General features: G+C 41.3%; 1 protein-coding gene across 2 annotated transcripts; it reads left to right on the top strand.

The window, feature by feature from the left end:
- The first annotated feature begins 4,251 nt into the window (after positions 1-4,251).
- Positions 4,252-6,913, top strand: LOC121283646 (dispanin subfamily A member 2b-like). 2 transcript variants are annotated; one of them, XM_041198443.1, is made up of 2 exons: positions 4,252-4,565; positions 6,508-6,913. In XM_041198443.1, the coding sequence occupies exons 1-2, from the start codon at positions 4,368-4,370 to the stop codon at positions 6,610-6,612; spliced, it is 303 nt and encodes a 100-aa protein (XP_041054377.1). In that variant the 5' UTR covers positions 4,252-4,367; the 3' UTR covers positions 6,613-6,913. The 2 variants fall into 2 exon arrangements, with proteins under 2 accessions (XP_041054377.1, XP_041054376.1); XM_041198442.1 differs by having other exon boundaries at positions 4,292-4,565; positions 6,522-6,913.
- Positions 6,914-13,368: the final 6,455 nt, after the last annotated feature.

The following is a 13,368-nucleotide window of genomic DNA, read 5'->3' on the forward strand; positions in this document are numbered from 1 at the left end:
ACAGCACCTTCCAAACCTACGACCACTACCATCTAGAAGCACAAGGGCAGAAAATACATGGGAGCACCACAAACTGCAAGCTCCCCTCCAAGCCACTCACCATCTTGACTTGGATATATATCACCATTCCTTCACTGTCATGGTTCACCAGCAGGCATGCGCTCTGACCACCCCTGGCCCTGGAGGACCACCGAGCTTCTGTTGCACCTGCGTCACACCTGCTCTCTGAAGCAGGCACCAGCGCAGATACGAGCACCTCAGCGGACATTATATCAGTGGCTATTATCTCTGTGCACATTGGTGAGGGCACTTCACACTCACTTGAGGTGCAGGCGGAGGCAGAGAGCACCCAGGGCGCCGGCAGTTGGAGGGCTGCTGGGGACCAGGGCGATGCTCGTCAAAGGCTGATGATGAGCCTCTGGAGTTGTCCATTAGGCGGCAGATGCTGGATGGCCAGCAAGATGTGTAGGAGGATCTGGCGGAGATCCATGAGGGTATGTGTGCCATGGTCTCTGTGATGGAGGAGCCCATGTGGAGCATCAGCACTGCGTTGACCCTCATGGCCGAGCGCACTGCCTCCTCCATTGAGAGAGACTGGCGACTTTCATTGAGAGGCAGCTCCAGGGACAGAATCAGGGGTTCCTGGGGTTGCGCTCAGACCTGCAAGCCTTCACACAGGCACTGACCTCAGGTGGTCAGTGCCCACGTGGGAGATGGATGAGGTACCCAGTATCCCGGCTAGGTGCCCATCCATCAATGGTGAGTAGGGAGGTCCAGAGCGACCTCACATTGGTGCACAAGCTGCCTGTCACCTCTGTGGGCTCCCCTCAGGTCTCCTCCATCCCTCTGCTGGTGACCAGGCTGCGGCAACTGGGGAGATCTCAGCCATGGCATTGGCTGCTCCCTCCCAGGCGGGGCCAGCACAGTCTCCACTGGCCAGAGGATGACCGCCAAGGTCATCGAGGCCAACAAGACAGCAGAGTCAGCAGGCTGTCTGCAATGCCAGTGCCATCAAGGAGGGAGCACCTAGATGTAGCACTCACAAATGTAAGTTAAAGGCACCATGAGTACAAGAAGGACAGGTTACGGGTGATTTTATGTTCATTTATGTTTATTTTATGTATAATGATCTGAGGTTGAAGACCAGAAATGTTTATGTAAATATTATTAAACTTTCATTTGCCATTGCTTCTTTTGGATGGGGATATTTATGGAGCTTCTTCCTTCAGTGAGTTGTTTAATTGTCCACCACCATTCACGACTGAATGTGGCAGGACTGCAGAGCTTAGGTCTGATCCGTTGGTTAAGGGATCGCTTAGCTCTGTCTATCACTTGCTGCTTATGCTGTTTGGCACACAAGCAGCCCTGTATTATAGCTTCACTGGGCTGGCACCTCGTTTTTAGGTATGCCTGGTGCTGCTCCTGAAATGCCCTCCTGCACTCTTCATTGAACCAGGGTTGATCCTGTCTTGTTATGGTGTCATGAAGCTATTAATATATATATTTTATAAAATGTTTTTCTCTTAAAATAGAGGTTTAGTCTGTGGATATGTCTTAATTGGATTAAAGCCAGCTAGACTGGGTGCTTTGATGGTACTAGTTTTGATATGTAAGGGAGATAGTGTGCATTTGCATTTTTTTAATAGACCATTCAAAAAGTGGGGTGAAAATTAATGCCTATCTAGCAGATACCAAGCCATATGTTTGTATTACTAATATAGTTGGTAGAGTTTTATTGTTAGAGAGGTTTAGTTCAGAGGTTGTTGATACAATGAGAATTAACATTAAATGGGAGTGGTAGGTAATACAAGACAACCGTTTTGGGTGTGCAGAGTAGAGGTAATGCAAGATTGAAAAGGCAGCTGTAAGACTCCAACTGGCTCCACAGCAACCAATGTGAAAGGAACCTCATTTTAAATTTGTAAAGTGAAAATGCTTTGCCTGGTATCTGGTTAAGTCTATGGGTTGCTGTTGCCTTAATGGGGATTAGTTTGGGAATTTATTCAAAGTTATGATAGTAGTAACTTGTAACCATGTGTAGATATAACTTTAACCTGTGTAAATTAATAAAATGTTTCACTTAGTTTAATGTAAAACCTCAAGAACTGGTGGTCTGATTCCTGAATTTAGGGTCGCATCTCAAACATCACACTTAAAATTATAGGTTATGACAGTTATTTAAAGTTTCCCTCTGGGATTTTTAAACTCCGCTTTATCAACTGCATCAGTCATAATAGATGGCTCTTCAACAATTTTAAGTATATGTTTTGAATAATCAGGAAGAGACATTCATTCACACTGACCATAATCCACTGGTATTTTGGAAAAGTTCTGCATGAATAAAAGTGTGAGTGAAGCTATGGTTGCAAAGCTTGTATTTTTTGAAATCATGAAGAATTTTTGCTAGATTTGTTCATTGAGTTGGGATAAGATTCTACTTTTACCAATTCCTGCTCCGTTGTAATTTGAATTATCTTCATCTAAATCGCTTGTTCACTTCGACATCCTTCTTGATGAAGCTACTAACAAATGCAACTGGCTCAAATCAAAATCTAGAGCAAAATAAAGAAGGTTTCTGCTTTGCTGTTGGATTTTCACCATTGTCATAAATGGATCTTTAGTTCATTGTGCTGCCAGGTATTAACTCATATGATCCTATGTTTCCTTCTGCCATTCGAAAAGGCTTTCTTTCAGCCCCCAACTGAAAAGAGAGACCAAAACAAAGGGAAACTGATAAACGCCATTGACCTTCCCAGTTTTTAATGAAACTAAGACTGAAATGGAGAATGGAAACCTAAACTTCTGGAGGAGACTGAAACTGGTTGAAACACATAAAAGGAGACAGAGCCTTCTGAGTTCAGTAGATGATGATAATTCCAGTGGTGCAGTACAGGCAGGCTGAAGATGACAGAGGCTGGAACCAGAAGCTGTGAATAAGCAAAGGTACAGTTGTTGCAGCTGTTTCAGTTACTTAAAGATAACATTAGTGGATTTATGCCATCCAGTCTACATTGAAGAGGTTTTGCAGATATGTGTTATTTTTGGTGAAGACAGTGCCCATGAAACTTGTTCTGCACCACTGTTGGCTGGGGATCAGGCTAAACCCTAGAAGGTGAGGAGCTGAAATTCTTTGTGAGGAGGACAAAGTTCTGAAGGATTTTGTGCCTGAGATCACGTATACACTGAGTTGCCTGCAGAGTCAATTCATAAGATCTATCACAGTTGTATCTGCCATTTAATATGTAATTTATAGTTTATAATGGACTGCAATTTGCCTGTTAGTCCATGTTTAACTTAGTTTAACTCTTGGGTTGAGACTATAGAAGGTTGCCTAAGATTGTATTTACTGTTTACATTGTTTGACTCCTGTATAGCAAAAGTTCCTGTTTTAAACTGTGGAATCTTGTGACTTCATTCTGTCAGCAAATAACTGGGCTTTTGGATTTCTTCTTTGTTTAAAAAGTTACTGGTCTCGACTGAGATCACAACAATAAATAAATCAACTCTGAGGTAAGACTAGATCAATTAATTATTATAAAAACAATAGTCAATTTGACAATTTATCACAATATTGCAATGTTTAATTAATCAGATCTAGGAGAATAAAATTTAAACTAAATAACAATGGAACACTAAAGGGAACTGAAATTTCCTGTAAATTAACATGTGACGAAAATAGATATTGAGTTATGTAAACACATTTAAGTTAACTCCCTATAAAACAGTGACAATAGCTGAAAGGAAGTAGCTGATTAGTGAGTTCTAATTTATTTAGTCTTAAGTTCATTTCTGTTATATCAGTTAATAGTCTAATAAAGAAAGAAAGGCACAGGAAATTTCCGGTGTCCAGGACAACCAAAAATTGCAAAAAGTGTGGTCAGATGGAGCAACCCGAGCTCCAGGTTTTGAATTTGCTAGGCGGCCATGATGGGCCAAATGGTCTCTTCCTGCGCGATAACCATTCTATCATTCTATGTTGTCAGGGCCCGTAGTTATCGCTGCATCAAGTGCGTTCAGCCACTTGATACTCTCCTGAGTGAACCAAATTGGCTGAAGACAAGTTGGGGTTGTTGGAGGCTTCAAGAGGAGGTCCTACTGGATCATCTGTTCGACCTTTTTGCCTGAAGATTGTTGAACTTGCAAAGGCTTCAGCCTTGACCTTTGTCACTGGGCATATTACACACTGAGCATCTAACCTGCCTCTGGGTGTAGCCTTCCTCTGGGAATATTACCAGCTTCTAGGGGGGGAATTACAGACTCTTTCAGTTGGAGGTGGTTCCAGTCTCTCGCTCCGCCCCGCTCTATAAGTTGCGGAGTCCCCAGAACAGTTCACAAGTCAGTTCGCTCTCACTGACACCAGGACGAAGATGGAGTCCAGAGCCGAGCAAGTGGCGATGAATCCCCGTAGTTACCCGTACCAGGGACAGCAGCAGGTCCAGACCACCGTCGTTACCATGGCCCCGAATGTGCTGCCGTTCCGGGACCACCTGCTCTGGTCCATTTTCAACTTCTTCTACCTGAATTTCTGCTGTCTCGGATTCGTGGCGCTGGTCTTCTCGGTCAAAGTGAGTGCGGGACTCGGGACAAAGACCCGGGGAGGGATTCAAGGGCTGGGCACGGGGACTGAGCTCGGGGAGGGGGACAGATACTTTTCAGCGATTGTGCAAAATGCGAACCTGCCAGAATATCCTGCCGCGTTTGTTAAAATGCACAGAGATCTGATGTCCCGGGTCTAATGTTCTGTGTTTAATGATTGGAAAATCTCGCTGGGAAAGCTCTGCGTCTTGTCAATAATTTGTGTCTGTTTCTTAGTAAACTGTTGCAGGCTGAACGCGTAATCTACGAAGTGTTACAGACTGAGTATCATAGAAACTTAAAGCACAGAAAGAGACCATTTGGCCCGTCGAGCCTGTGCTGGCTCTTTGAAAGAGCAGTTATGCTAAGACCCCCACTTCTGCTTTACTGTCGCTAACTCTGTAATTTCCTCATTCTCAAGTTCCTGACCCAAATTATTCATGGAATCAGCTTCCAGCCGCTTTTCAGATCGAATGTTCCAGATTGCAACAATTGAGTGAAAATATTTTTTCTCATCTCCCCTCAATGTTTGGCCTTAATGATTTTAAATCACTGACCTCTGGTTATTGACCAACTCACCAGAGGGAATTGTTTTTTTCTCTATCGAGTTTGTCAAAACTTTCACCATCTTGAAAACCTTTATTCAGTCACTTCTTAAATGTCTCTGCTCCAAGGAGAACAGTCCTAACTTTTCCAAACTCTCCTCATAACTGAAATCCCTGACAATATCCTTGATCAACCTTCTCTGTTACTTCATCAAATAACCCAATCAAATTCGACAGGATTTGTCTTTAACAATCCAATCTGGCTTCCCTTCATTGACCCAGATCTGTACATCTGTTTACATCTGTAAGCAACAAAGTGTTACAGATTGAGTACGTGTAATCTACAAACTGATAGCAGTTAAAAATATGAAAGGGTTTGATGGGTTAGACATGGAAAAGATGTTTCCACTTTTGGGAGAGACCAAAACGAGGGAACGTAAAGATGAACTGGCTCCTAATAAATCTAATGGAAGAAAGAGAGATTGGCATTCTGTCACGCTTCTCATGACCACTAGATGTCTCCGTACGCTTTACAGCCAATTAAATACAGTCACTTGAAATATAAGAAAGTAGGGAAGTCAGTTAAAATGTCTTTATCGAGAAAATTAAACTCTACCATAAGAAGTCATTGAGGAAACAAGATAAGCACATTTAGGAGGAATGATATGCTGATAGAATGAGGTGCAGAAGGGTGTGAGAATTCTTGTGCGGTGTCTGAAAGTTGGCACAGAATATTTCGACTGAAATCTCTGTTTTCAGTGTGGATAAAATTGGGTTCTTGTCCTGGAGTGAAGCTTGAACCTCTGTCCTTACAACAGCTGTGAGAGCTTCCAGTGTACTAAGCTGAGACTTACACAGCCATTCATTTTAGGTTGAGCTATATGACATGACATGATCCACTGGTAAAGTCCAGTCCACCTGATCTGCTCTCAGGGCGGACAACCTCTCACATTTTAGTGATAACAACAGAGCAGCATTTCTCCCGAACACTTCCAGACTGATTTTGTAGAAATCAACAGTTTTAAGGATGAGTAAATAAACCAACCTTTCACTTTAACATCACTGTAATATGGGTTATTTTGAAGAACCAGTTATTTTGTACCGTTTTGTCTTTGGATGTAAATCATGAGCAATTCTTTTTTAGTGCATTAAGCAATATTACTGTGTGACAAAATCCACTGGCATTTGTTACTGGAAATTATTATGTGCAACATTGAAGTTTTTTTAACAACACAAACTAAACTGGAGAACACAGTAACTCAAACAGTGTAAATGCCCTTTTACTACAAGCACCTTGCACTGCCCTTTTCAGAGTTAGACTTCAAGCACTGAATTATATTGTCCAGCTAGCATTGAGATTTTCAAGTCTGGTTCTATGCATTCACAGTTGTTTTCCTTTAGTCTAGAGATCGGAAAGTTGTGGGAGATGCAGAAGGAGCTCGGCAATATGCGTCTACAGCCCGAGCACTCAACATTGCAACCACAACGCTGAGTATCCTGGTCTTCATAATCTTCTTCGCATTGCTATTCGCTGGCATTATTAGCTTGGGGTACATTAATCAACATCGACATTCCTATGCAGCTGGGAAATGAAGCGGATGTGGCAGCACCTCATTTTCCACAGTGGGAGCTGTTTTGTGACTGAACTCTTTTCATGTTCTCCCTTTATATCATTGCTTCCATAATAATGTCTATGTAGTGGCATGTTTAAAGTAATCACCTCACAGCAGTACAGATTTCTTTTCTATAAATGGTTTGGCTTTGATTGTATTAATAAAGCAATTGACAACAGATTTAGGGACTCTTGGAGTTTAATGACAAGCTTCCCACGTTCAATTGCAAACATTTGTGCTCTATCCTATTTTTTTTTTAAACCCTGGTACTTGCAACCACATTACATCAAACGTGTTCAGGGCTGAGTCCATGGTGATGTGCTGTTATTCCATGACAGTGATGTACTTTGTTCTGGGAAAGAGCAAATGGGAAACGTTTGATTATTCAATTGCTAGTAATTGCACTTTGGAGTTGCCCTTGATATGTCCTGGGGGTAAGGGTTAGCTGTTTGAATTGGTCTGCACAATAAATCAATTATTTTAGTGTAGAGATGAGTGAAACTTCTCCACTTGGAGCTTACAGGGCTCCAGGTAGATACAGAATGCCTGAATTGTCAGAGGAAGTTATCATTGCCATGTGGGACAATGTGGATGGAGCAGCTGGTCTTTTCCTGTCTGATATGTTCATATGTAAACTGGACTGAACAGATTTTATTAGTGCCAAAAGGCTGAGGAGAACTGATTGAGGTGTTCACAATGTAAGGAGTTTTGATAGCTTCCCTGATTAATTCACTCATCAGTGAGGCTGGAACTAGAAAACAGAATCTGTAATGTCCTCCAGTGCTGTAACACTGTGAGACCCTGAATTCCCCAATCTGATTGACGACATTACTGGAGGCTTGATAATTGGATGTTGTATGATTGTTGGGGAGAGGGGGAGAAACTGATGCAGGGAGGAAAAGGGAGATAAACGGGGAGGTAGAGGGGAGAAACTGTCGGGAAGAGGGGAGAGAAACCTGGGGTGGGGAAGGAGGAAAAGTGGGGAACCTGGTGGAAGAGGGTGAGAAATTGAAGGTAGAAATGGGTGAAGAGAGGAGAAGTTGAGTGGAAACAGAGGGAAAGAGATAGAAAAAGTGGGAGGAACTATGGGGAAGGGGGAGAAACTGGGGAGGTGGAGAGTAATGGGGGCCAAGAGTGGAAGAAATTGCAGGTGGGAAGAGGGTGAAACTTAAGGGGAAGAAATTAGGGAGGAGAAATTAGCCAAAGATGGGAAAATGGAGGTGAGAGGAGGCAAAACTGAAAGAAATGTGGGGGAGGAAGGGAGAAAAACTTAGGAGGGAAGTTGGGGGGAACTGAGGGTAACTACTGGGAGGGAAGAGGGGAAAGAACTGCGAGGTAAAGAATGAGTGAAACTGAGGGGGAAAATTGGAAACGGGAGAAACTGGGAGAAGAAGAGAAACTGGAGCAAAGGGGTTAAGAAACTCAGGGGGGAGGGATGACTGTGAAGGTGTGAGAGGACCTTCCACCACAGAAAAAAGCGGGTGAAAAGAGGACTCGGAGAGAGTAATCACCACCTAGAGTGGCAAGTGAAAAGAGGAACTGGAGACAGTAACCGTCACCTAGAAGAGCGAGAGGACCCGGAAACAGTAACCACCACCTGGAAGAGCGAGAGAATCCAGAGAAAGTAACCACCAGAAGAGCGGGTGAAAAGAGGACCCAAAGACTCAGTTAGTCCCTTAGTTTAGGATATATAAATTGAGACATTCTCAGTGCCAGCACTGCATGTGTGATCTCAACAGAGTGTGGGAGTTTGGTGAGCTGAGGAAGTTCAGTGTGGAGGGTAGGGAGGTGCTCTTTTGCTCTTTCTAACTCTTTCACCACATAGGTAGTGATTCTTGCCCTGCTATGGGGAAGAAACTAGCTGTTTGGTGAATACCTGGCAAGTGGTCAAGATCTATTCTATTCCTAAGGTTTTAAATAGTACAGGAATTTGTGATAAGATTAATAAATATATAAAATAATATAAATAATTGTGTAAAATAATTAAGTATGTTAATTAAAGCACATGTATGGCAGAACAGGTGATGTGTCATGCCTGCAGCATGTGGGAGGTCCTGGATAGCAGCATTACCCCGGGCAAGCACATGCAGTAACTGCCTGTGGCTTGAAGAGCTTCAGCTCGGAGTCATTGAGCTGGAGGCTGGGCTGCAGACATTGCAACACGTTATCTGGATGCTTTGCATCAGGAGGTAGTCACATCCATAAGGACAGGATCTTCTGATGTGGAAGGTGGCCAGGGAGAGGAGTGTGTGACTGTGGCTAAGGGAGGTAAGAGAACCCAGAGGGCAGGTGTCCAGGAGTGTCAGCCTCTGCAATTGTCCAACAGGTTTGAGTTTCCTTCAGCTTGTTTAGATGAAAGTGGGGGCTGCAGTGTGGATGAGCTGACTAACCATGGCACTGTAGCACCGGAAGCCATTCAAGTGGGGGGTGCACAAAGGAATGTAGTGGTAGTAAGGGACAGTATAGTGATGGGGATTGACATTGTTCTCTGCAGCAAAAAGCAAGAGCCCTGACGGCTATATTGCCTGCCTGCTTCCAGGGTTCAGGACAGTTGCTCAGGGTTGGAGAGGAACTTGCAGTGAGAGGTGAAGGATCCAGTGGTCATGGTCCATGTAGGTACCAACAACATAGGCAGAATGAGAAACTAGTCACCAAATTGAGAAGCAGAATCTCAAAGGTAATAATTCCTGGATTATTACCTGAGCCATGTGCAAATTGACATAGGACAAATAAGATTAGAGAAATGAATGTGTGACTCAAAGACTGACACAGGAGAAATGGGTCCTGGTTCACGGGATACTGGCACCAGCATTGGGGAAAGTGGGATCTGTACCATTGAGACGGTCTACATCTGAACCATGCTAGGGCTAGTGTCCACTTGAGCCACATAATTAGGGAATTAGAGAAGGTTTTAAACTGAATAGTGGAGGCAAGGGATCAAATTTAGGAAGATGTAGTAAAAAAAAAAGTGGAGACAATAGAAGAGAGACAGGTACTATTATGGGAAATGATAAAGAGACTGTGACAGGAAGGGACAGAGAGTACAAATCTAAGAGTATATCAGCAGGTAAGGTTACATGCTACAAAAATAATAGAAGGACAAAACTAAAGGCTCTGTATCTAGAGACATGTAGCATTCAAAACAAAACAGATGAACTGATAGAGCAAATAGAAATAAATAAGTACGATCTGATAGCTATGACAGAGACATAGGTACAGGATGACATAGATTGGGGCCTTAATATTGAAGGGTATATGACATTTAAGAAGGACAGGAAATTAGGAAAAGGCAAAGGGGTGGCTCTGTTAATTAATGATGGTATTAGCACATTAGAGAGGTATGACCTAAGTTTAGGAAACCAGGATGTAGAAGCGGTTTGGACTGAGGAGGAATGATAAAGGCAGGAAGTCACTTGTGGGAGTGGTGTGTAGGCCCTCTAATTGTAACTACATAGTAGGACAGAGTATAAAAGAAGAGATAATGGGAGCTTGTCAGCAAGGTACAGCAATAATCATGGGGGATTTTAAGCTACGCCTAGACTGGAAATGTCAGATGGGCAAAAGGAGCATAGATGAGGAGTCCAGAGAATGTTTTCAGAATAGCTTCTTAGAACAACACATTCTGGAACCAACCAGAAAACAGGCTATACTAAACCTGGTATTGAGCAATGAGATAGGATTAATTGATAGCTTCAGGTTGAAGACACTGATATGACACAGCAGTTTGGTAAAGCTGAGTTATTTAAAAACCCCAGAGGGAAACTTTAAACAACTGTCATAAACGATATTTTTAAGTGGTATGTTGGAAGTGCAACTCTGAATTCAGTAATAAGACCATCAGTTCTCGAGAGGTTTTTATACTAAACTAAACAGAGCATCTTATTAAGTTACAGCACATTAAACACATACACACATGGTTACAAAATACTCCTATCATAACTTTTAACAAATTTCCAAACTATTCTCCATTAAGGCAATGGCAAACCATAGGTTATAAGCAGACACCAGGCAAAGCATTTTCATCTTACAAATTCAAAATGATGTTCCTTTCATTTTGGTTCTTTTGCAGGCACAGTGTTAGGCTTACAGCTGCTTTGATCTTACATTGCCTCTGCCCTGCACACACAAAACTGCTTTCAGTTATACCCAGCAAATCTCACTGAATGTAAATTCTCATTATATCACCAGCGCCATTGAACTCCACCTCTTCTAACAATAAAACCCCTTTCATAGTGCCAATTTTATTAGTAATATAAACATTGTTTGGTCTCTGCTAGTTAGCTGCCAGATTTCACTCCACTTCTTGAATGCTTTGTTCAACAAAACGCAAATACACTCTAACTCTCTTGCATCTCAAAACTAATATACATCAAAGCATCCAGACCAGCTGGCGTTAATCCAATTTAGACACACCCATAGACTAAACCTCTGTTTTAAAAGAAAAATTATTTCCAATAATATACATTAATAGCTTCATGACATCCCTCTCCCTATTGAAAAATGAACTGTCATAATTCTAAAAGTTGGCTTAATTTTAATAACCCATCTCACACTATCTCCTATACTTAGTAAACTATTACATTGCTAGTTGCATACGTTAACATAGTATATATACACAAGTCCTTGGTATTAACAGAAATCACTCCAGTTCAGTAACCAGGTTTTTAAAAAAAATGTCCAATTTCCCTTTAGGCTTCAACACTTGATAATGCATCTGCGAACAGATTTTCTCTTCCAGCTATATGTATAATCTATAGATTAAATGGTTGTAATAATAGATTCCATCTGAAAAGTCTTGCACTTTTGTCCCAACATTTGTCCAAAAAGTTCAAAGGATTATGGGTTATATAAACAATTGTTTCTGATGAATTGTTTGCAGCATAAATTTCAAAATGCTGCAATGCTAACACCAAACACAAAGTCTCTTTTTTGATCATTGAATATCTTCTCCGTTGTACATTCAGCTTAGGTGAAAAATACCCTATCAGTTTTTCAATCCCAGTGTCATCCCTTTGTAACAGTACAGCCTCAATGTCCATATCGCTTGCATCAATGGCCAACTTGAATTGCTTGGCATAATTGGGTACTGCCAAAACTGGTGTAGTAATACAGTTTTAAAACTACCAAATGACTTCTGACATTCCAGTGTCCATTGAAACTTCTTATTCATCTTAAATAGTTCACTCAGTGTAGCAATCACTTGGCTAAATTTTGGTACAAATTTCCGGTAAAACCCATTCATGCCCAGAAATCTCAAAACATCTCGTTTTGTTGTAGGGAAATCCATGATAGCCTTGACTTTTGCATCTCTCAGAGTCACCTTACCATGTCCAATGGTATGGCCTAGATACGTCACTTACACTTTTGCAAATTCACTTTTAGCCAAGTTCGTCACCAAATTAGCTTCTTGTAGGTGAGTAAATAATTATTTCAGATGCTGTAAATGTTCCTCCAATGTCTGACTGAAAACAATTAGATTATCAATATAAACAGCACAATCGTTTAGACCTACAATTACTTTGTCGGTCTTTCAAATGTCGCAGATGCATCCTTCATACCAAATGGCATGACTTTAAACTAATATAGTCCACTTGGCATTACAAAAGCTGATATCTCCTTTACTCTCTCCGACAATAGTACCTGCCAATATCCTTTTAGCAAATCAATCTTCATGATAAATTCCGATTGTCCCACTTTCTCAATGCAATTTTCCAACCGTGGTATGGGATATGAATCCACCTTTGTCACCACATTCACCTTTCAATAGTCCACACACAGTCTTTGTGTTCCATTCAGTTTTGGTACCAATACAATAGGCAAACTCCAGTTACTGCAACTAGGCTCAATAATATAATTTTGAAGCATGAAATCAATTTCTTTTTGTACTTGTGATAACTTTGCCGGATTTAATCTATAAGGGTGTTGCCTTATTGAAGATAATATTTCTATACATACATCATGTATAGCGGAATTCCCAACTTATTTCCACAAATAGGTTTGTGTGACTGCAAAGCTTTTCAAAATCATTTTGACACTTGCTTGGAAGGCAACTCAATATTTCATTTAAATTTTCATGCACCCCCTCATTATCCAGTTTGTTTAGAGGGAAATCAATTTCAGAGTCCTGCATTTCTACCTCTTTCTCATCATCCACCATCACTAATACTTTTTTATCCTCTTCTCTGTCAAAGTACATTTTGAGCACATTTGCATGACACACTCTCTGCTTCTTTCTTCTATCTGGAGTATTTATTATATAATTTACCTCATTCAATTTCTTTTCAATCCTGTAAGGCCCACTAAATCTTGCATTTAATGAATCACCCAATACTGGTAACCAAACTAATACTTTCTCTCCAGAAACAAAACTGCAATTTTTAGTTTTCTTATCTGCTTTCACTTTCATCACTTACTGTGATGTCTTCAAATGTTCCCTAGCCAACTCACATGTTCTGTTCAATCTTTCCCTGAAATTTGATATGTAATCCAAACGAATAGTTTCTGAATTTTGAATCACCAATTTCTCATGAATCAATTTCAGTGGTCCCCTTACCCCATGTCCATAAACTAGTTCAAAAGGGCTAAAACCAGTCAATGCATTAGGAATGTCTTTATAATAGCAAATAACAAAAATG

Source organism: Carcharodon carcharias, chromosome 10 (assembly GCF_017639515.1).
Source record: "Carcharodon carcharias isolate sCarCar2 chromosome 10, sCarCar2.pri, whole genome shotgun sequence".
Taxonomy (NCBI): Eukaryota; Metazoa; Chordata; class Chondrichthyes; order Lamniformes; family Lamnidae; genus Carcharodon; species Carcharodon carcharias.

Bases quoted from the DNA above. Each gene is read 5' to 3' on its own strand.
- LOC121283646 (XM_041198442.1), top strand. From the start codon at position 4,368: ATGGAGTCCAGAGCCGAGCAAGTGGCGATGAATCCCCGTAGTTACCCG. The intron at 4,566-6,521 runs GTGAGTGCGGGA...GTTTTCCTTTAG, and splicing joins CGCTGGTCTTCTCGGTCAAA to TCTAGAGATCGGAAAGTTGT.